This window comes from Apis cerana, linkage group LG8 (genome assembly GCF_029169275.1).
Source record: "Apis cerana isolate GH-2021 linkage group LG8, AcerK_1.0, whole genome shotgun sequence".
In the NCBI taxonomy this organism is placed as follows: domain Eukaryota; kingdom Metazoa; phylum Arthropoda; class Insecta; order Hymenoptera; family Apidae; genus Apis; species Apis cerana.
The window spans coordinates 6,888,393-6,911,751 of record NC_083859.1 but is presented as its reverse complement, the minus strand read 5'-3'; the positions used below and the strand labels follow the sequence as shown (position 1 = coordinate 6,911,751).

Sequence of the window (23,359 nt, the reverse complement as noted above, 5' to 3'; positions counted from 1 at the left end):
CACCTTAATTTTATTACAATTTTCAATCATTGAAAAATGAATTGAGCATATATAGATTTATTATATTTGAGAAAAACAAATATATATTAATAAAGAAAATTTTATACAAATTTTTGCATACTCTTAAAATATTAAAATATTAAAATATTTATTATATTTATATTTATAATATAAATATTTAAAATTATATCTTACATCTTACATTTTAATATGATTCCATGTGAACAAGAATTTAATAAAATAACCTTGCTTTAGTTAAGTTTAGTTACCTATACTTACCTTTGTGACAGAGAGGCATTGATATGTACTTTATATTTTTTTTGAGATTGTCATAATTCAAAGACAGTTTATTTTTTATTTATTATTTGAACTTTTTGATATATTTTATCTATGATATTATAAAATCTTTATTATATTAATATTTTTTTACTATTACGGCTAATTTACAGTTTTTACAAATTATTTTTAAGTGTTTATAAATTGTTTCTTAATGATCATAAAATAATTACATACATAATTAAAAGTAAAAATGAAATATTTATGAAATGATAATTTAGTAATATGGATAATTCTAAGGATTTGCTTACTAAAGGTATAATTTTTCTATTACTAAGTTTTTTGTTTAATATAATAATTAATATTTATTATTAATATGAAAACAGTAGCTCTTGTAGAGCGTAATATTAAACCACAAGGTATTCTGCTAAATGATCCAGAATCAGTAGCTAAAACATGTCAACAAGATTTAATTACATTGGCAACAGAAATTGAAAAAGCAGATAACTTTATCAAAGCAAATGCCTGTAGCAAGTTGCAAATAATTGTTGAGCAAATAAAAGCTCTAAAGAAACAGGCTGAAAATATCCTCACAGAAGCAGATTGGAATATGAAATTACATCATGTTTCTTGTAATTTTGTAAAACATCCTGGACATGTATATCATTTGTATCAAAGAGAAACTGGACAATTATACTTTTCAATGATTAGTCCAGAAGTGAGTCAATTATAATTTTATTTTATTCTAGATTTAAAAAAAGGTTGTTAAAAATTTAATATATATTTTATATATATATATATATATATATATACTATTCTTGTATAGGAATGGGGTAATTCTGGACCAATTCAAATTTACAAAGGTTCCTACAGATTAGAACATGATCGTTCATGGACATCTTTAGAGGAAATTGATAAAAAAAATAAAGAAATAACTATGTTGGCCAATCTTTGGTCTAATATTTCAACACCTACTTATAAAAGTCTTGATTTAAATGTAAATATGTAAAAATAATATATAATGTATTCAATTTAAATAAATTTGTTCATTTCAAACATGTATATTCAACTAAAATTTAAATTATATTTTTTATTTTTTTCGAATTAGACAATTATAGGAAGAAATTATATATGAGTGATCTAAAACACGATTTCGTATAATTTATCAATTACACTTTTCATAGTAATTCATATGATACTATTATTATTAACAAATAAAATATACGAATTCTAAAAAATAATGTATATAATTCTATATACATTTTGCACTTTATGCAACAAAAATATTTTATATATTAATGAATTGCATATTAGATGTACAGTTTTATCAACAAACGATTCTTCAAATAATTATTAATCTTCAAGATAATGTGAATAGTAGATAATATGAAAAATATGTCTATTATAATTGTACAAAGGCATAATAAGTTTGCTCTCCTTTGATTTTTTATATAACGACAATTTAGTCGTCTTATCTAATGCAATTTGTTTCTATTTCATAGGCAGTATTTATGAAGACAATATTCTGATTCTTTCACTGTGTTTTTTACATGGGACTTCATGCAAATGATTACATCAGGGAAAATAAAATTATCATCAAATGATTAATGAACACTCAATTTCTTCAACAAAATATCTGTAGAAGTTTAATCTAAAAATGATCGAAAGAATTCAGTGAAGCAGTACAGACTATTACCATGAACCACTGTGACTTTATTTTAATTTTTTATGATAGCGCATGCGTCATGTTGTATTTACTCTATGTGCTAAAACAAAACAATTTTTTTATTAATATTTGCAAAAATAATAATTAAGATTATAAAATATTTTCGTAATTCTTACATGGTAATGGTATTCTGACTGGTGCATTATCTTTTACTATGCATTCATGTGTTTGATTACGAAATAGATATTGTATTAATAATTGTTTCTCTTCTCCTACACATGGATCATAAAATCCTGGAAGTTCGCTCTGCAATGTTAAAATTTATATTTTACGATAAAAAAGATGAACTAATTTTAATGTAAGTAATTTTATATAATACCTTAGATGCATCATAAAGAATTAACTTTGAATCCTTTACTAAACATTGTAAAGGAATAGTTACATCTATTACTTCATCTCTATGTATGGGTCGTTGATCTGAATTATACTGATCTTGTTGAGGATAAACAAATCTTCCATATAAAGCTTTTGAGATAATTAAGCCCTTCTTTGATTCTTCCGTAGCTCTTATCCTACTCACAGTGGCTTTCATTAATTTAGTTGCACTCTCTGCTTCTTTCTGCTTTTCCATCATTCTCGTTTTATTTACTTCCTTTTCTTTCTCCTTTTCACGCTCTTCTCGTTTTTTTACCATGGGATCTATCACAATTTTTTTCAATATGACCCATGTCATTATTGGAACTACAGTAGCATAGAACACAGTGGCTGGAAGAACTTCATCACTAAGATGAATAGGAAATGCATAAGTTTGAAAGGAACGGTTCAATTTAAGTTTTAACATGACTCCTGTTGGTACTCCAGCAGATACTGTTGCAGATAGTCTAGTGTGTCGCGAAATTTTTTTTTCCGCGCCATATTCTACAACTAATCCAAATGTACCAGCTCTATAATTAACAAAATATTATAATTTGCATATATTATTTGAAAACACTATATACTATATACTATACAATAATGTATACAATATGAATGTACAATTATGTATATAATTATGAATAAAATAATTTGTTAATACTAACTTTACACTTCCGCGTAGTTTCATCTCTTTCTCATGCATTTTATATACGTAATTAAAACTAATAAATGACCGTATGATACCAAGATGTATGGAAAATGATGTATAAGATCTATCTGTATCTCTAACAATGCCAGTACTCATAGAACTTTCTGAACCTGCATTGTATGTAAGCTCTCCTATTGTATGTGTGTCTAATTGCATTGTAAGTGCTAAAATTAATATAATTTCCGAAATTAATTTTAATTAAAAAATTATATATATTTTTTCATTAGTTGATATCTATAATTAATAAGATGAATGAACATACTGCCTACAAGACTAGCCTTAATTTCGACTGGAGTGAACTCAAGTACTGTTGCTCCATTAAACATCAATTTATGAGGTAGTAAACGGAAACCTTTAAATGATATTGTTGGTCCATTTCCAGCACCAACTTCCAATTCTATCCAACCTTTCGATGAAAGTAATCGTTTTGCAGCTATATGTATGGAACCAGAACCTATACCATTTCTTGTACTTAATTGACCATACATTGTTATAATGTCTTGCAAAGTAAGAGGTGCTTCAATGGATTGTGTGAAAGACATTCCACTGACTTCTATGCATGAAAGTATGTCCCTGCTATATTTTAAAATACAATATACTTTATAATATGTATAACTATATTAAAATTGCAGAACATTACCTATCTTCATAATCTTTGTCATATCTATTAAAAAGATCTGTAGCATTGATATTCATTGTGATACTAGTAGTGGGATTTGTAAGCCTTAATAATTTTCTTTCCTCTGCTTCTTTTGCAAGATATTCATATTCTTCTCTAATTTCTTGAGGTGTTTTAGTACGCTCTACTATCTCCCAACCTTCAGTTTGTAATCCTCTAATACCCACTGAATCATAAATAGCTCTTTGATGGGGATTACTTAAAACTAACATAAACAACATATTAATTTTATATAATAGATAGATTGAAATATTTTTACAATATTAATCTATATAAACCTTTATATGCTGCTTTAGTGCGATTAAATAAAATTTCTGCTTCCTTTTTGAGTACAGGATCGACATGTTTGTCAGGATGATAAAGTTTGCTCTGCCTACGATAAGCATAATTGATCTCTTCCTGTGTAGCCTAATAAATAAATCTAATGTAACTAAAATATTTATAAATAACTTTTACGTTTAATGTCGGAAAATTTTATAAAAATTCAATTTTAAAATATATATTCCTTTATATTATTTATTATTATTTATTTATTAGAAAAGAAGAGATTTAAACAAAAAGAGTAATAAAAATGAAAGTATGTTACAATGTTGAAAGAAATTAATTAATATCAGAACGTAATAGTGTTTGATAATTTTTCTTAGCAATAAAGTTTATATTATATTGTTACGAAGAGATCGATTACATCAGACATTGAGAAATAGTATGTCACGTGGAAAATTAGGAATTGATCTTCACAATAAACCGGACAAGAAAAACACGTTCATAATTCGAAATGTCGTGTTGACTCACATTTCTTGGGATATTCAGGAATGTGTAATAATCATCTTCTATTAAATGTTCCTGATCATTGTCGTCATCCATTTCGAAATTTCGATTTTTTCTTCGTTGATTCAGACGAATTACAAGTACTAATGCTTCCCTAAAACTTAGTCTTCTGCTTCTATAGGTTACGAAAGACTCAGTCGAGAACCGGTTATCATTTAGTACTTATGATCATCGTCGGATGGTGCTAGATGAGCAAAAGCTCATTTTTGTTGGTCTGCATTATCGACTTTCAACAATTATAAATATAACGATAAAAATTTATTCGATTCATTTTAAGTACAACTGCAATGATTACAAGAATTTTTCTTCATTTCTTTGTTTTTTTAAATTTTATACATTTTATCTTCTTTTTTATTATTTTTGTCTACATAAGATTATAAGATCATAAATAACAAAAAAAAAATTGTAAAGGTAAATATTTAATTTTTATATTATTTATTATATAATTCATATGGAATTCTCAATAAATATTTGCAATAATTTTTTTTTAAACAATTTTTTATACTCTAATGATGATTTTATTTCTATATATATTTTTGAGAAAAAAAATATTTCAAATCGATAATTTTAAATAATTCTACGCTTACATATATCTTTTGCTAACTTAAGAATACTATAACCGTGACACAATAGCTTGCAGTGACTTGCTATAGAACGTGACCACGACCAGTCACGACAAACCACCATAAAAATCCAATAAAATTGGTAGGGAGAGACTAAGAAAAAAGGGCAGCCCAGTGCTACGGAGTCAGTTTGCTTTGACATTCCCTAATCAAAACAAGAGTTCCCTTTCTTTTCGTCTTTCCTTGCGCTTGTTAGGTCAGTTATAATTTTTAAAGGGACCGAAGGATTGAATTTCCTAATAATTTATCGTTTCTTCATAAGCGTGACTTGTTACGAATGAATGACAGGAATTTTTATAGTTTCTCCATAGCTTATACTCATAAAAATAATTACCTTGCTCCTCGCCTATAAGAATCTAAGCTGAGCTTATATAAAATAATTAAAGTATTATGTACGCATAAGTTTTGATTAAAAATTATTTCAAACAAATTGAGAGATGGTATATTTCTTTTGATATAATCAGCTCGCTTGTAATAGATTATCGTGCACGTGATAATAATTGGACAGGCAAGGCACACGTTGTTTTAGTAGCAAATTAATCGCAATCGCCGCGGCTAATGGCAACAGTAACGTTAAGAGGCGAGGAAACAATCGGCTGGATCGGCCGGCGGTATTGTTAAACACGCTCATTGTACTACTCTAACAATACACTGTTACAGTGACAACATCCAGGACGGTGAGTCTTAGCCTTAGATCAACAATCCGTTATCACCATTGAAAAATATCCGGCCATCGTTTTTTTTTTTCGAATAGGAAATTTCAATGAATAGTTCAATACTTAAGGACTTAATAGTGCCGAGTGATATAGTAAATTCTATGATAAAAATTCTATATAAATTTAAATTAAAACATCAAGTATGATCAATGCATAATATTTTACGATTACGATATCTAATATTTTATATCTTCAAAAAAAGATTGTGGATCAACTTAATTCTTTTCTCTGAATTTTTACATATATTTTATCAATGTGACATAACGCTAGATAAATGAATCTCTAATCAATGAATAAACTGATCACGAGAAATATACTTTAAAAAAAAAAAAAAGAAGAAATATAATAAGAAAATCATTCTATAAAAATGAAAGAATCCAATAGAGATAGAAAGGACAAATCATAATAATATTTTATATGAACAATATAATATATATAATTATACGAATAATATGAAAGTCTTTTTAAGTTATAATCTTAAGAATTATTTTTCTGATAATTCATGTTACTCTAGTAATAAATTAAATATATAAGATAAACATATAATATTTACTAAAATGATTAAAAAAAATCATTCTGAGGCAGAGTTAAAGAAATGTAACCCCTTCGGTTTTACAGACGTTATCAGTATCCTGCCTAAATCATTACGTAATCAGTGGCACGTATCACGGTCCCATTTCTCAGAATTATACTTATATCAAGTAAGAAGTATTTATATTGCTCACGATCAATGGCTGGGAACTTGTGCGATGTTTATTTGTCCGGAGATTTCGATTCCGATAGAGATGCCATAAAAAGAAACTGATCCTTTGGAATTCTTCCTTAGTATGGCTGTTGACCATTGTTTCACTGATTTGCGAGATCTAGAAAAAACCAATTTGAAATAAAACCATATCTTCTTTTGAAATAATTTTCAATAAAAATTATTAATGAATTTTATTTAATTAAAAATTTCAAGGATAAATTTCTTAAAAGATAATTTTAACATGAATTTCACTTGATCAATTTTATAATTGTTGAAATTTATTAAAAAAAAAGAAATAAAAAAAAATTCGCAATAGCTTTAGAATAATACTTAATTATCATAAAATTTTAATGAAATTCGTTTTAATTATAGCAACTAGAAATGGTTCAGATCTGCTTCGAAAAAATTTCAATACAGTCTCCTTCTAATAAAAGTACTTCAAACATATTTTCTATCCGGGAAACAATGGGTATTGTTTTTATGGAAGTGAAAGGATATTCTGTACAGTAGGAATCTGTAAGTACTCCGTAGCGAAACGAATCACGAGGTATTAGAGGACGTTTACTGAGCAGGCGCGTGCAGCTGATGCACCAGATCGATCTTTTCATCCAATGGAGGAGGCAAATGTTTCGCAGTCTCCGCCCAAAGCATGGCGACCGCTTTTCTTTCCCCTCTATGCTTCGTGTAACACGAAAAACGGAACTTGATCAGAAACACGTTTCTAATGGATAAATTAACTGCGTGCTTCAATTTTTGAAATAAAAAGGTCCATCATATTAAAGATTTACGATTCTACGAACAATTTGTAAATCTTTCATTTGAAAAAAAAAAAATTAATTTCTACAAATATTTGATTTGAAAAATGAAATGTATATATTAATTATAGAATATAATTTGAATCTAATAATTGATAAGATGAAGCTTTTTTTTTACAGATAGATATAAACTTTGCACAGTATCGATCCAAATGAACGCGTGCGCATTGAAAACCGGCAAAGTGGAAACGGCAATCCAATGATCAGACCAGGCGCGATTAAAACCTGACCAGGCGTTTTCCATTGAGTTCAGCAATTCTTTCGATGACCTTAATTCCTTCAGGATTCTAGGTAATGATTATCATGCAAAACACGATTGCCTAATGTGATTTCTTAAGCGGTACCTGAACATGCTTACATAATTGCACTTGATGACCGATATTGGACCAATTCTTTCTAAAGTAGAGCACAACAAATGTGTTTGTCCGTGGTCGAAATCGAAGGATGTCGGATAGATGTGATTGTAAAAAAAGTCTTGGCTACACAATCCCCTAGATATATCACGATTATCATTAATATAAATTGATGTAACATTGAAATTTCAGAATAAATAAATAAACGAATATATTTTAATCTTATTTACAATGTAATATCCAACGATTCGTTTTTAATTATTTTTTTTATTCAAGACATTTTTATATTCAGAAATTTCAACAACTTGTAAAACCTGATAAATAAATAATATTATCATTCTAAATGTAATATTTGTTTCATACCATTTAATAATCACTCTACTCTCTTTACAAACTTCCCATTGGAAGTATAACAAATAATAAATCAGCGCATCAACAATAACGAATAGCCAGACATTCTTATTCTTAACTGTTGCCTCTTTCTTCAGTCTCAATAAAAATAATTCTTCCTTCCTCCTCCAACAAACGCATCGCACCGTTTATCCTTCTTTTCCGCTCGATTTCCTGTAAAGAAGTTTATCAAAATCATTTTATGGGTACTTGACATTGCCTTAATAACGAGTAACAATAAAGTCAGAGAGTATGGAAGTAGCCTACGAAGACAGGATTTTTGGCTGTTCTAGTCACAAGGGGCGGAGAACCAGACGTGGGAGGTCTCTGATAAGTTGGACGGCTCGGTGACCACGAAACTCCGCCTCTGTGCGCCTCCACCCGCTTCGAAACACTCGCTGGTCCGCTTCGACATTCTCAATTAGTTTCAATCTCGGTTGGCTCTCCTCTCAAGCTCATCGTGTTTCCGCTGCTACTCGACCGTTTCCACGCGATCGCGATTCGACACAAGTGTTAAAGAAAAAAAAAAAAAAAAAAAACCTCGTCCTCGCAATCGCAGTGCTAAGAACGAGGTAAACTTCCCTGGTGATCCATCTTTCGTCGTCCGATCGAAGATTCGGCTTAGGCTTGTTTCACTTCTTGATCACTGTGAGTTGTTTGTTTTAGTTTGTTATAGTTTTATAAGCTTCTAGTGATCCGTTTAATAATTTTTGATAATAAGAATTTTAATCAAATTATTATATCAAAGTATTGTGGTGGTTCTTTTTTCTTTTTTCTTCTTCTTGGTTACACGGTGACAACTTTTTTCTTTCTTTTATTTTGAATGTAGGCATTTCTTTTTTGTGATTTCAGTTGCAGAAAATGTGATTGGTTTCTTTTTATTGGTGATTATTTAACATAACAAGGGTCTTTAAAGCTTTCAGATATTAATAATCTTCTATTCGTGTCTCGAAAATAGAGAATGAAGTGTTTTGGATTATTTCAATGAAGAAATACTTACAGCAGATGAGTATGAGTTTTTTTTTTTTTTTTTTATTAATATCTTCTTTCTCTTTTTCCTATCCCCGGAGATTTGCTTGGAAAGTTTAAAGAGCCCTAAAAAGATAAAGAAAATCCATTAAAGAAAAGAACAGAATACATCAAAATTGTTTTCTCACTTAAGATACTAGATACAATTTTTTCGTATCGTATCAAGTTATTGTAAAAATTATCTGCACGTTAAAACATTCGTGTCTTTCATCGCTTTTCAAAGATTCAGCGTGCAAACTTTGATTATTTTTAGCTTCGTAATTTAAAAAAAGAAAAAAAAAAAGAAAAAAAAGAAAAAGAAAGAAAGAAAAAGGAAGGAATTCGGACTTAGGTTTTGGTCTTAACCTGCGACGCCGTCGGATGTCGACGATCTCGTCTGCAACGTCATGTGCAAAGTTCATCACCTCTAGAACCTCCGGATCGTTGTTGATCTAACGTTTGCGTTTACAAGAACTCATTTATGATCAAGAAACTTATGAATGAAATGGTTTACTATCGTAGCACACGAGCCAAAATAAAAAGATGGATTTCGTGCAATATTATTGTTGAAATGTCTAAAATATCATAGCCAGAAGTGAGTTTATAAACTTCGTTTTTCGATCGAGCAAGAATTTCTATGAACTTAACGCGTATGTTTAGTAAACAGCCAGATAAACGGCTCTTCCTTCTGTCAGAGGAGATAAGGGGCTCTCCTAATTACGTCAAAACAACTGTCTGTACTTCCATAAATCAGGCATCAATTAATATATAATATATTCTTAAAAGATTTCAACAAGAAAATCACTCATTATTGAATTAATTTACTGATTTCAGCTCGGTATTAATTAATTTTCTGCCTATTGAGTCCTAACTTATATTTTCCACAATTATTAAGATTATCTCTCTGTTTAAAATTAATTAATAGATATTTATTGAATCCATTCACGAGTTTTACGATCCTTGATTGACAATAGCGGATTGTGATCGCGTTTTTTTAATCAAGCTGTACGTATATAGTAGATTCTTAATAAATTTTATTAATTAATTTTCAATATTAATATCTTAATTGTTAAAGGAAAAAAAGTGATCCGGATTAACACTGAGGCCATTAATCTGCGATACATTTACAGCTCTTTAACGCTGATATCCAATTAATGAGCTCATCCAACAGCGATAAACCGACATGAATATTTCTTAATGTGCACATTCTAAAGTTAAAATAAATGAGTTGGCATAGTATATCCTCTTATTGTCGAAATTTACGATCATGTCCGTCAGAGGACGTATCGAGGATCCTCTGTCGGCGGCCGCCGGAAGTCTCAACGACTCCCCTGGGATGGGGTCTCTTTCCTCGTGCTCGGCTAAGTGTTCAGCTGTTGCTCGCTCGTCAACGAATTCCCTTCTGGAGTCGTGTCAAACTCCTTATCCCATCGAATCGGCGGCTTTGAGCTTCTAACACGAGTTTTTCCACGTTGAGAATCGTTGAAGGGAATTGTGTAGCTCCGCTTCATTTGTCACGAGCAGGGGGGACATTTCGGTTATTTCCTATTTGGCGAAGAAGATGTTAGGCCTGTAGGATGCGTAAATATTGATAAGCGTGATAAGATTGTTTGAAAATTGTTTTTTATATTCAATAAAGTTAAGTAAGAAAGAATATTATGACATTTTATGGACTATGTATCTGCTATTTTTTTTGTTACAGATCGTATCAACAAGTTGGAAGAATTATTATTTTCCATCATTTCCTGATGCTGTTCTGGTGTGCCAAGGTAGCCTCCTCTTAAAGATGTAACATCAACTATTAAAGGTGTAGCTTGTGATCAGTGATTAGTTGTTAGTTTGAACAATTTTGTGCCAGTGCATTTGAAAAACTTAACAACATCCCTTCCAAACAAATTAGAACATTTTGAAACAATCAGTGTTGAACAGTGGAGGGCTTGCCCGCCTATTGGGAGGACTTAGCCGTGCAGCATAGTGTAAATGCAGCTGCAACGGCCAGCATTTTTATGAATTACGACCTGGACAAACCAAGGATGGTCTCGCACGTCATTCCCGTCGCTGGGGTAACTTTCAATCTTAATCATTTAATACGGCCCATCTGTAAATCATGGAGGACCATGAAAGATCATTTGTCAAATAATTACATGGTATTCCATGAATTTTTATAATTATATCACATAGGGAATTAATCCCGTTATTAGGATATTGCGAAGTTAATTATTATTACAAATCGTTGAATTTTATTGAATTTTCATGGATTTTCAAATTAACGTTCGTCAAACGTTCAGTCGAGAGACCGATAATCGAGAGTGTTGAGCAGCGTTGCTTATCGTCGCATACGAGGGAAAGAAAAAAGAGAAAAATGGAGGTCGTGACCTCGAAAATTTCGCAACTATCCGATCTGCGTCTTCGTCGAATATTATTAACCACGTTCCATTTCTAAATAATCGTCGCTCTCGCCTCTTCTTTATTCAAATTCAAGGAATTTCTTCGAGAAAGTAGAATCATCCACTTTGAACATAGACGTTGAATTTATTGAATAGCCCTCTTCCATGAATGAACTTATATTTGATTCAACCTGTGGATCGATTGGATGTGGTATAGACTTACAAAGCGAGCTCGAGAAATCGATAGAAGCTCGTCTTACTATGGCTAACAGGCTAAATCAGGCCAGTTGTAGGAGTATACTCCGTGCTGAGTTAAATTAAAGCAATATCGAAGGCAGAATATGATTATTAGGTGGTCATGAGACGATAATTCTGGGGCAGACACGCGAACTAGTTATTCAAAATAAACGAACTGCTGATAAATTGAAGGAAAAGCAGAGGAGCTTTTATCGAGGCAGTGATAAGAGAAGTTGCCTCTCACGTTGTCGACCTATGCTGATCTTTCCTCTCCCACGACCTGACTTCCATCGCTGTATATTGATACACTTGCTGAAAGGAATAGAGTAAATTGTTAAAGCATAATTCAATACTCATCTTGATGCACGATGATTTTAAAATCTATGAATTTAATATATTAATTCTCTAACAAGAATTATTTAATTTATTCTTATTATTCTTTTCAAAATCTGATCGTTTCTCTTATATCAAATAGAGTTAAAATATGATCAAAAACAAAGGATCAAAGATATAAGTTTATCCTGAGGTTCTAAATCTCATTCATTTGTTGATCTACAGAAGTGTTTATAGGCCCTCTATCTTTAGTCATGTTGAACTCTGTATGTAGTGCAAACAAGCTAAATCATCAGAAACAATAAACCAACTTTCATTTGTTTGTTTATAAAACATGTAATTTATCAAGCGGTATTTCCCTATTTTCCACCCATTGCTTCTTTATTTACAAAATTCAAATTATCATTAGCAATTTTTAATATCTCTATGAAAAACTATGATTCTGTGAACGCATCCAGTGATTAACGCCCTTCGCATACAAGATACATTACTTCTTTTTCATTTACCACTTTCTTTCCAACCTCTGCGCATATTTCTTCCAGCAAGTACACCGATAGTGATCCAAAAGTGATCTTAAAATTTTCGTCCTTCGAAGAATCCAGCTATGTTGATTCTCTTTTTCCTATTCGTTCAAAGCATTCACCGGTGGCGGTATAGGAGCTTAATTTAATGGCTGTCTAGCGAATTAACGAGGTGACCACGTGTTCCAGCCAACCGCCTCGACAGATTTCTCGAGAACGTTTTTCAGTGTCAACCCTTGATGCACTTCTGCGGTATATTCCACGCGATCTCTGTATATTCTGCCACATTTGCAAACCGCTTTTGACAATTCCAGCCGTGAGAATAATCGTGAACTGAAAGATGAAACGGATTATATAAACTCTGGGTCAACGACATCGGCCCTTTGTCCGATCGATAGAATAGAATAAATCGAAAATATATATTTACCAATATTTATTAATTTGCTTCGAAACAAAAAAAGAACAGAAACTGCTCAGCTCTACGTGACGTGGCGCAACATTTTTGCGCTGTATTTCGCTCTCTTACAAAATTTTACGTATAATTATACGAATTACATTCTGTTATTTGAATAATAATTTGCCTAGAATGGAGGAGAACAAGGATTGTGCGATAGTTACACGGAGTATTGGTGGGCTAGTTGTTTGACGAATTTTTGCCAAGTACATCAGTGGTTCGGTGCAAACTAGACGTCGTAAAGCTGGATCGCAAATTAACGATCTAGCGAGATCGTAAGTTTCGCTTGGCATAATACGATGTCACAACACCGGGCCGGTGTTTGTAAGCTTCCGGCGACGGCACTTCAAACATTGCCAGCTACGAGCCAGAAGTCTTTTTGGCCCGGCCTCGTGGATGCGCCAACGTCGTTCACGTTGCACGATTCTCCGGTTCGTTCACCTTTCATCACTGCCCTCCCCTTGTTCATCATAATACTGCTCATGTACAAATTCATAGCGTCTGATTGTTTCGCCACATAGATTTGCACGATCTACTCTGTCATTTTTTCGTTTAAACCACGTCCTACGAACATATATAATAGCTTAATATATATCGGATATAGCGTAGAAAAATTCTTCCTTTGAAATCATTGTTCCCTTACGTCGGTAAGGGATACGTTTAAAATAAATGAATTTCCTTGTTTCGTTTCAGGAATTACAGCAAGGTAATGGAAATCTGGGTGTCACGGGGCTGGGCGGGATGCAGGAGTCGTCTCATTCGTTGAAGATCAAGCAGGAGCCTTTTCAGGTGTCCCCGCCATCTCCCCTTCCCCCCCTGCATCAAGGTAAGTGTTCCATTTCGCGCCGTACCTAACCACGATCAACAAAAAATCGTTACCACTCGAGCATGTATCTAAAAACGCGTTGAGTGACGTTGAAAAACTGGCTTGACGTCATCGGGATGTCGCCACCAATGATTTCTTCGTGTTCACGGTACCCGAAAACCACGTTCTAATAATACAAAATGCTGCTCAAGTGTCGCGCGACTCCTCACTGACTGAAAGGCACGGGACAGGGAGCGAAAAGAGACGGAAAAACCGGTCGAGAATAATCTGAAAGAAGATAGAAGCGTTACGAGGGAAGGGGGAATAAATAGAACGAGGAAAGAAAGTAAAAACTGGAGGAGGGAGGGAGAGAGAGATAGGGATAGAGAGAGAGAAAGACAGTAATGGATGATATACCGGTGGAGGCTGCATCCTAATCTCTCCACGTGTCGTTTAGTTCACATTCTCTGCCTCGATTGCGCTTCTTCGAGAAGCTGTCAGTGGTTCATTCTCGACAGTTTCGGGTTAAAAATGATCACTAATGGAAATATATACCCTGTGTATCAAATGATGCGTGTATACCTGGAAACAGAGGGTTTATATATATATATATATATATATACTCTGACGATTTATCAATTACAATCAGCGAGATGCATTGTTTTCGTATAGATGGTGTATACATGTTGTATTAATATTATGTTGCTGATGGACGTGTCCAGCTTCATACGTTGGTTGTTAACGCCATGTCCATTAATCATTCGTCGGGATGGAAAAAGGCAGGTTCGGTGGATAGATTTGTTTATGGAAGTATAATGAATCCAATCAAAAACTGAAGTAAAATTCTTATTCACGCGGATCGCTGCAATATACATAGTAGATTGTAATTAAAGAAAAAAAGAAATAATAATAATAATAATAATAATAATAATAATATCGACTCATGAGAAGAGTGATTTTCCTTGTACACGATGGAAGACAAATGACGTCGGAAGAGTTAAAAGAGCATATAAATCCTCTGATAAAGAGGAAATGATCGCACCCAGAGTTTCGTGTTACCAGATTTTTCTGATTCGCTAATCGCTGAAGATAGACGTTGGGCTCCGTTGAAATCTAAGAAGGTTGGTATCAATATCTTCAGCGAGTTATGCGCGTGTGCACGCGATTTGATCGCGTACACGTCGCAAAAATCTTTAGTCTGCTCCGTTCGATTAGATAAAGCTATTAGTCAGTCCCGATGACGACGCGAAGGATCTTCCTCGTAGGTAGCAGTCGAAAAATTTTTCCAGATGCGAGTGACGAAGAATGATTTTCCGGGTTTCCTCTTCTTCTTCTTCTTCTTCTTTTTTTTTTTTTAAACGGAAAGAAATTTTGCGCAATTACTCGCAAATTTCGGCCAATAATATTTTTACAATTGATCGTCTATTCGTATTATTACACGCGCAAAAGCGTTAAAAGTGTATTTAAGATCTTTTTTCTTCTCGATCTTGAAACTTCGGCACTTTTTGATGACTTTTAAAAAAAAAAAATTTTTTTCTTGCTGTAAAAATATCGTAAACAGTATAAATACTAGCTAATAAGTGTCTCGACTGATGTTCTACATTTTCGTGGTGCGTTTAATAGTCATATTCACGATTATGCATGCATATTTATCGGGCTAATAAAAACTCACCGATAAAGCTCCATAGAAAGTTGACACGTTTAATTGTGCAGCGCTTGAGCGGTGCTCTGATTAACTGGGGTCGTAGTTTAGCTTCTTTAGAGCCTTCTAATTACACGAAACTAACAAACAAAACGTTGATAATTTCATTATCATAATTATACCATAGTTATACTTGCTTTTTTTTTTTTTTTTTAAAGTACAGTTATCCGTTTTATCACCTCTGTGGAACGAGTTCAAGAATCTCGATGATTTCTGACTAAAAAACCGCCAGATAGTGCCTCCATTTATTCATCGTCGATAACGTAATTCTATTTATTTATTCGGAAACCAGGCCGCGAACGTAATATCATTTACTCGCGTTAAAATAGATTTCTAGTAAACAAGGGCACGGTTCTGGGTTACTCTTTAGTTGATAAGGAAATCGCGGGCGTTCATCCAATTACAACGGTTAATATCGATGCAATAAAATTTTCGATCCTCGTGCAAATTTGATCGATCGATCGATTTACATTTAATAGCCAGGTGATACGATACTTTTGATGACGAGCATAATTTCACGTTAGATGTCCACCCACCGGTAGGTAAATCTGAGAAGTGTCATTTACAGCTTGCATAGAAGTCCAGAGGCAGATAAGGAGGTGGAGAGTCACGCAATTTGTACTCGATTTCCTTATCGGCGTCTAAACCGACCGGCTCCTTGGCTCTCTAAAACGATAAAACGATCAGAAATGACGGGTGGTCGGTTGCAAAACGCCGCGAGAAAAGAAAATGAGATAAATGTTCGACGACGAACCAAGTGGCAAGAATACAGTCGGGCCCCCTGAATATTATCATCGTTAAGTAACGTCGGTGTCTGTTTTCGATCGGACCTCGTCCAGATTCAGCCTCGTTCTCGCTGCAAAATACCGAATATATAAATATATTCTCTGCAGTAAATATGATAACACAACAGGTTGTTAGATAGAGAAGAACGAGAGATAAATGTAAGAGGAATTGTTACTTACGTTGCACGATGAAAAGGGGAAAAAGGAATAAAAATTCGTCCAAGATAAAAGCGATCGATTCTCGATTCAATTTACAAGAAAATTAATTTTTATTTCCTTCGTTAATTGTGAAACGAGAATACCTATGAAGATGTCGCTACGACGTTTGACGAGGTCGAGATACCACTCGGTGATTGGCTTACGTGGAAGATATCATAAGATGAGTTATCGTGCATATGACCCTCTGGCCCCTTGATTCCGTTTACTTGGGCGCCTTCGTAATTTCTTCGCGCTTACTTCTTTCCAGAAATTCGCTTTCGATTCCCCATTTCGAACAGCCATTCCATACTTGGATATCCCTGTCGATTCAGAAACAATTAAATTGGATTAAATATTATTTTTAAAAAAAAATTTCTAGAATAATTATCGCGTAGATTCGTTTTCATTAGAAACGAAGATGGTAAGATTGATCACACGTGAATGGAATACGATACTTCAAGTTGGAAGTAAGTACTTACTGTTACACAGGTCATAAAATACGTTTGGGGTTGATGGTATCGGTGTAGGAAGGCACGTGCTATTCTATGGGTGGGAGTGGCCTAGTCCAATGGGATCCCTTCAGTAGCTGGGCAGGAATGGAATCATTGAACACGTGCCCTGACGCCCTCTAATGCTTATCCTAGCTCGCTATAATCGCCATGATACTTGATATTGAAAGGAGTATGACTTTCACCTTATTTCAATGATCATATTTCCTTGCAGTTGATTAATTGGCTAAGAAAAAAAAAAAAAAAAAGAAGGAATTGTTTCTTCGTTCGATGATGGAAAATCGAATTATTCGAGGATATAAGTAAAGGTCATGTTAGAATCGGAGTGCCAGTCGACCTAATCAAAGAGAAACAATGACGACGAGGACAAAGGCGTGCGATTCGCAGCGTGATGTCACGATGTATTGTATTTCGCTTATCGACGCCGATTCCTCGCGGAACCCGCAGCATTTCAGGAATGCGAATGCCATGATTTTCAGCGCGACAACGATCACGAAGACAACGACCTTCGCCCCGAGGATCGCTTTAATCGATCCGCATAAACTTTCTTCCTCTTATCTTTCGTTTTGTTTTTCATCATAGGAAGGCTTCGAGCTGAACTGAATTTTCTCTCGATCCTTGACGTTATAATATATATATATACATATAAAAGAGAAACTCAACGAAACAGATTCATAACCTAATTAGCCCCCGACTTATCAAGAACTCATGAACTTGTTTTATAAATCTGCAGACATCGTTAAATCATCGTTACAAATATACCTCGACGAAGGCCAACAATTTTCGCAAGCCTGTGATTACGTCACAGGTTTTCACAATGCAGCTGAACACTGCATTTTTCTTCGACAATTCACATTGTGAAATATATTTTGTGCGTTATGATCCACTTACACGACATTTATAATTTCACCTTTGACACAGGTTGGGAAATTAAACGTTTTCCTTCTCCAATGTTTTTCACTGTCGACGATTGTCTGTCGCATACAATTTGAAACAAGGGATCCCATGACGAGAGCAGATGTGGTCTCGTAGGTGTCGCGTAGCAATGGATCTCCAGTTGCAGTCAGGTGTGTTGGCAAACGCTTCGAGTTATCGCGATCTCGTCGTCCGCTTGTGTACCTTAAATCTACACGCAGGAGTCTATGAGCTTGTGTAGAACATGTTAGGTGTTCACCGTAGGTCGATATCGTATATCGAATCTCCGGCACGTGATCTGTAAAAGATGACGTTCAATCTTGATGATATAATAACGAAAGGGTACGAGCTTATTTTAATTTCTACTTTCTCTTTATCCCGCGTATAAATTATTTTTATACGCGTTTTCCATAATACTTATTAATTTTTCTCGGCATATACGACTAGTATAATTAACGAAATGAGCTTAAGCACCTGACCAGAGTATACAATATACACGTGGATGGAACATGTTACCGTTGTGGAAACGTGGATCATCGTGCCCCCAAATGACGAAACCTCTCTCTGCATTGAAAATCATATACCCTGGAGGTTTGCCGTTAGTTTAGGGATATCATGTTTGCCTGGATTCGCGTATCCTGGGAATGGATGTTCCCCAGCTTCTAGTTGATTGATAACATTCAGATCGAACTGCGAGATACATCGAATAAATTGAATATTCTATCATTTTGTAAGTTAAATTGTGAAATATTCGGTTCTTCGCTCTTCTATTCTTGTAACCGATCCGACTGAATTTGCGAAAATTCATACTTTGTTTTTCTTTTTGTTCCAAACCTCTCTGTTGCGCAAGTGCGCCGTGCTTAACTTATCGGTGTCTAGTTACGGTTCCAGTTACATGTGCCGCGAGGCACCGGTGAATATTCGACGCCATGCACGTACGCACTCCTTTTCTGACTCATATCTCCGTGTTTTCCGCTGATTTTCTTCCACCTTTAAAACTTCTGATGGTCAATTATCCACGATTCGTCCAGTATGTATGCACTTGCACGAATAAAAACAGGATTATGAATTAAATATTAAATTAAATTAAATTAATCCAGGTAATTATATTACCTGGTATTTACTATCAAATTTTCGTTAACGAAACGTCTACAAATGTTCCTCTTTCTCCCTTTTTTCCCATTCCGAATGAAAAACAAGGGACATAATTTTACTTAAGGACACCCAGTGTGCCTCAGACGTTCATTTCTCCAAACAGCTTATCGTCGAAGCTCAAATGACGCCGGGTGAATTCCTTTCAAAGGTTGAATTGTTTTACCTCGACTGAGATTTCTAGGAAGTCGTACCAGCATGTAGATCGATCGAGTCGGTTCCATTGTCCAATTTCTTGGAGGCTAAGTTTAGTCTCGAATTAAAATCATCTAATCTCTTTTCTTGTCTCCTCTGGTAACAGTGGATAAGATTCTTCCAGATTATCAAATTCGATTAAAAATTCTCCCTCTTCTCTCTCTAAATGCATCTAAAATTTCATGATCGAACGATGATTCGATCGAGCATCCTCCAAGTTGATTTAAAATATCGACGCAATTTAAATCGTGCTTGCAATATTTTCAGTGAGCAGCTTTGTATCAGAGATGCAAAATGGCTGCATCGGTGTCGCATCGAAGGAGCTGGACTCTTCCGTGAACCTCACCAGAGGGCTGACATCGCACCACACGTCTCTGAGTCATCATCACTCTCATCACAGCCTACACAGCCCGAATTCTGCGGTTTCCATGCATTCGACAGGTTCCACTCATCATCATCTTGATGAAAAGGGATCGTCACCGACCGGAGCTCTTCATAGCACCACCAACAGCAATCCATCGACACCATCGACACCCTCCACCCCGACAACAGTAGCGGACGGCTCCTCTACGGCGACAGTAACCGGAAATGGGAATACTAACAATGATTCGGCCAGCAAAAAGCCTCCGTATAGTTATGTTGCTCTAATCGCCATGGCTATACAGCACAGCGCTCAGAAAAGGGCGACTTTGAGCGAGATTTACGCTTACATTACCGCCAGATTTCCCTACTTTCAGAAGAACAAAAAAGGCTGGCAAAATTCTATCAGGCATAATCTATCGTTGAACGAGTGTTTCGTGAAAGTACCACGCGATGGAGGTGGCGAGAGGAAAGGAAACTTTTGGACTCTCGGTTGGTGTTCAATCTTTTAAATCTGGAACAATTGTAGCAGTTAGGATTCCATACAATATTCCATTTTTAGACCCGCAATACGTGGATATGTTTGAAAATGGTAACTATAGGAGGCGTAGACGTATGAAGCGACCATATAGAAATGCACCGTATAAACCGCTGTTCGGCGACCCTTTCACTCCCACGCACGTCCACTTAGGTCCCAGGAACTTGTTTGGCCCCTCACCACCGTCCTATGCTCCGTCTACGTACACCAGATACGACACCAGGTATCGTTAATTATCCCCTCGTCTCTTAAAGTCCATCGTTAAATCTCTGTTTACCTGTAATTCCAGTGCTTGGAGTCTTCAACAGTCTCAGCTGCCCTACAGCCACTGTCCATCAGTAAGTGCTTCTCTCATCAGTGTCATCATTTTTATCATATACCCAAAAATCGAGGTACGGTCAATAATAACAAAATTTGGATTTTTCTTGAAGCTTCAGCCGCAATTGCAACCAATGCAGTCCATGCAGATTCCTAACATGAACGGTTACAGTCAATTAGGCACCTCGTTAAGTGAGTCTCTATTTTAATTAAAACATTTTTAATATTCGACTTGGTAAAATGCTTCATGATCAGACAAAGCGTTTCAAGGCAATTACTTGGATGTTCCAGGTGGAACCACGAGTTCCTCAGGCTCGATGACAAGTGGTTCTTTTGGAAGTAGTTTCGCAAGGAGGCACGATGCCGCCATGACTCAAGAAACAGTGCCTACCAGGTGCTATTGGCCTGAAAGTAATTATCTTCGACCTGGTGTTTCTGTATTCCAATTTATAATATTCGCATTATTCCAACAGAATAATACGATAATATTATTTTGCTTATTTTTCTGTTCGTCAAAAGGAAATAAATGAATCCGAGCATCTCTCTTTCGATTCTAGTGGTGAACGTAAAAGAGGAGCCAGGAACTGTAGCAGTATCCAGTACCAGCGTAGGCAGTGTAGGTGTTCCTTCAGGAATGATGGGCTCTACAACTCCATCAGGGGTTTCCACGACTGGATTTGCACCCATGGAGTTTCAATCGCGGTCCAAGTGCTTCATGTGAATCAATTTATCACCGTTATAAACTGAGCATCTCGTAAGAATCTCAAAGGATCATTCTGCGTCCATTTAAACGACGTCGAATCGATTGATCTTCAGATCGATCTTTCACCAACTGGTAGATCAGAAAAGCGAAATATCGAAGTATTTCCTTTCACTGAATGATGAAATTCTATGGGACCTATGGCGGAGGGAATGCTGGAACTGGTCTATAGTGATACTAATTCCGGCCCGTAGAGGAGTGTGAAAGATTTCTTCCACTTGAGACGATAAACACTGCAACCCTATCCTCGTGCGTTTTCGACTGCTGCACAGTATTCGATATTTAAACGAGATAAGGGACCGATTCGTGCCTCGTGAATTGGTTTCTCTTCGAGAGAAGAAATGAATCTGCGAGGAACAAATATAGAGATAACGATTAACGAGTAGTTTATAAGGCGTATTCGCGAAATAGGAAAGCACTCGAAGATGTTTTCTTTTATATATATTATATAAATAACTAGTAATTGTAGAAGAAAAAGATAAATCTGTGTATCTGAATATGTAGGTTGCAATAGTAAGAAGAAGAAAAAAAAAAACAATTTCTCTGGAAGACTATTCATCAGTGTACATATCTAAGCCTAAGTACTTAGTTTGATTGACTAATTGTGAGCTATTCCAAAGACGAACGCACGTGGCAGCTCCTGTAATTAGATGGAAAATCAAAAATAAATCTCTATTATTTATCGTCTAATATTGTCAGAAGAATATTATTTACCTTTCATCATATCATCTATTCCAAAAAAAAAAAAGGATCAAATATAATTACATTTCTGTAATTTATATTTTATGTGTGATTAATATAATTTTGCACATAATTAATTATAAAAATTTTAATATAAAATCCACAATTTTCTAATTCCCTGTAAATTAATTAATCATCGTGCTCTCCAATTTATTATAATTCTACAAAATATTAGAAGACATTATCATCCATTCTTATGGTGATTCTATTTTTGCCCGATATTCAGAACAAAAGTATAGTCGCTTCCTGTGATTCAATGCGAGCTCCAGGGCTCAGAATATCCCTGGCAAAATGAGAAAAAGAGCGGAAGAGGGAAAAGTAGCCAATGGCCAGCAATGGGGATGTTTGCGTCGACGAGGATGTTTTACAAACACGGTGCACACAAGCGAGCTTTAATATTCTCCGTAAAAGAGAGGTTGGCCGTGCACAGCCAGTCAACACCGTACGTGCATCAGCGCAGGAATAGCACGTGCACTTTATTTTTCGTCTGGAAATCGATCGTACGGCCACGTCCCTTCTGCATGCCCGCCTCAAAATAAATCTTGCCAGCTCGATGGAAAAGAGCACGCATGGCATGAATGGAATGGACAGAAATCTTCTTATTTGCATCATTATAATTTGTTCTTTCTTGAATTTTCAGAAATTCCATTTTTTATGTTATTGTTTTTAATATTTCCTCACTTTATAATTTTTTTTTTTTTTTTTTTTTAATGAATTATTATAAGTTGACCAGATACCAGTAATATTTGCACATTTGATAATGTAATTTATATCGTTTTAAAAAGATAATCAAATAAATACAACATTTTAGAATTGTAAACTGAATTATTAAATTTTTCAATTATATTCATATATATATATATAATTCATGAAATTTTTCTCTAAAGTATAAACTTTCAAAATTTTTATCCAATATACATTTTACTTCTACATTATGAAAAAAGAAGCGTGTATTTCACCGTATGCGGCAATGTAAATCCAGCTACGGGGAGGGTCTATATTATTCTGACTCTCTCATTGGTCACTTTGACACAGGTAGAAGCAACTGTCTCTTTCTTCGAGAAGAACCATCGTAGAGACAGATGGAAACATCTAAACTCTCATTGGTTGACTGAAACAGGTGAGATTAAAAAGAAGAACAGCATGAACATGGTGTCCTCAAGAAAATGAAATAATAAACCATTCATCTGACCAGGATGGAAAAAAGTATACAATAGCTAAATCTTA

The 23,359-nt window shown here is 34.5% G+C and overlaps 3 protein-coding genes and 1 long non-coding RNA gene across 14 annotated transcripts; 2 read left to right on the top strand and 2 right to left on the bottom strand.

Moving 5' to 3' along the window:
- Window positions 1-22: 22 nt before the first annotated feature.
- LOC108001704 (uncharacterized protein C1orf50 homolog) lies at window positions 23-3,025 on the top strand. Of its 3 annotated transcripts, none has more exons than XM_062078499.1 (4): window positions 30-592; window positions 663-994; window positions 1,103-1,273; window positions 1,779-3,025. In XM_062078499.1, the coding sequence occupies exons 1-4, from the start codon at window positions 562-564 to the stop codon at window positions 1,803-1,805; spliced, it is 561 nt and encodes a 186-aa protein (XP_061934483.1). In that variant the 5' UTR covers window positions 30-561; the 3' UTR covers window positions 1,806-3,025. The 3 variants fall into 3 exon arrangements, with proteins under 3 accessions (XP_016918362.1, XP_061934483.1, XP_028524459.2); XM_028668658.2 differs by having other exon boundaries at window positions 253-592; window positions 666-994; XM_017062873.3 differs by lacking the exon at window positions 1,779-3,025 and having other exon boundaries at window positions 23-592; window positions 1,103-1,332.
- LOC108001701 (dnaJ homolog subfamily C member 11) lies at window positions 1,341-4,722 on the bottom strand. The gene is made up of 8 exons (XM_017062863.3): window positions 4,537-4,722; window positions 4,023-4,152; window positions 3,706-3,949; window positions 3,328-3,641; window positions 3,022-3,229; window positions 2,322-2,886; window positions 2,119-2,248; window positions 1,341-2,042 (listed from the first exon to the last, which is right to left on the bottom strand). The coding sequence occupies exons 1-8, from the start codon at window positions 4,606-4,608 to the stop codon at window positions 2,020-2,022; spliced, it is 1,686 nt and encodes a 561-aa protein (XP_016918352.1). The 5' UTR covers window positions 4,609-4,722; the 3' UTR covers window positions 1,341-2,019.
- A 1,661-nt stretch (window positions 4,723-6,383) lies between these two features.
- Window positions 6,384-16,584, bottom strand: LOC108001705 (uncharacterized). Its single transcript, XR_009830904.1, has 10 exons — window positions 16,416-16,584; window positions 16,198-16,327; window positions 15,632-15,741; window positions 14,643-15,499; window positions 14,377-14,541; window positions 13,128-13,718; window positions 8,482-13,033; window positions 8,188-8,388; window positions 7,830-7,962; window positions 6,384-6,774 (listed from the first exon to the last, which is right to left on the bottom strand). It is a non-coding gene; the product is annotated as an uncharacterized LOC108001705 (long non-coding RNA).
- LOC108001702 (forkhead box protein D2-like) lies at window positions 8,638-22,081 on the top strand. 9 transcript variants are annotated; one of them, XM_062078488.1, is made up of 9 exons: window positions 8,638-8,862; window positions 10,925-11,285; window positions 13,848-13,980; window positions 19,683-20,267; window positions 20,338-20,536; window positions 20,603-20,651; window positions 20,745-20,823; window positions 20,923-21,042; window positions 21,189-22,081. In XM_062078488.1, the coding sequence occupies exons 2-9, from the start codon at window positions 11,229-11,231 to the stop codon at window positions 21,350-21,352; spliced, it is 1,386 nt and encodes a 461-aa protein (XP_061934472.1). In that variant the 5' UTR covers window positions 8,638-8,862; window positions 10,925-11,228; the 3' UTR covers window positions 21,353-22,081. The 9 variants fall into 9 exon arrangements, with proteins under 9 accessions (XP_061934472.1, XP_061934473.1, XP_061934471.1 ...); XM_062078489.1 differs by lacking the exon at window positions 8,638-8,862 and having other exon boundaries at window positions 10,995-11,029; window positions 20,887-21,042; XM_062078487.1 differs by lacking the exon at window positions 8,638-8,862 and having other exon boundaries at window positions 11,151-11,285; window positions 20,902-21,042.
- Window positions 22,082-23,359: the final 1,278 nt, after the last annotated feature.

What these genes read in the sequence shown, in the direction of transcription:
- LOC108001704 (XM_062078499.1), top strand. Translation starts at nt 562, where the DNA reads ATGGATAATTCTAAGGATTTGCTTACTAAAG. An exon ending in TAAGGATTTGCTTACTAAAG is followed by an intron (nt 593 to 662) that starts GTATAATTTTTC and finishes ATATGAAAACAG; the next exon opens with TAGCTCTTGTAGAGCGTAAT. An exon ending in ATAAAAGTCTTGATTTAAAT is followed by an intron (nt 1,274 to 1,778) that starts GTAAATATGTAA and finishes TCTATTTCATAG; the next exon opens with GCAGTATTTATGAAGACAAT.
- LOC108001701 (XM_017062863.3), bottom strand. Translation starts at nt 4,608, where the DNA reads ATGGATGACGACAATGATCAGGAACATTTAATAGAAGATGATTATTAC. An exon ending in AAACTACGCGGAAGTGTAAA is followed by an intron (nt 2,887 to 3,021) that starts GTTAGTATTAAC and finishes TGTTAATTATAG; the next exon opens with AGCTGGTACATTTGGATTAG. An exon ending in AGTCAGAATACCATTACCAT is followed by an intron (nt 2,043 to 2,118) that starts GTAAGAATTACG and finishes GTTTTGTTTTAG; the next exon opens with CACATAGAGTAAATACAACA.
- LOC108001702 (XM_017062864.3), top strand. Translation starts at nt 13,454, where the DNA reads ATGTCACAACACCGGGCCGGTGTTTGTAAGCTTCCGGCGACGGCACTT. An exon ending in CCTACAGCCACTGTCCATCA is followed by an intron (nt 20,652 to 20,744) that starts GTAAGTGCTTCT and finishes TTTTTCTTGAAG; the next exon opens with CTTCAGCCGCAATTGCAACC. An exon ending in CAGGTGCTATTGGCCTGAAA is followed by an intron (nt 21,043 to 21,188) that starts GTAATTATCTTC and finishes TTTCGATTCTAG; the next exon opens with TGGTGAACGTAAAAGAGGAG.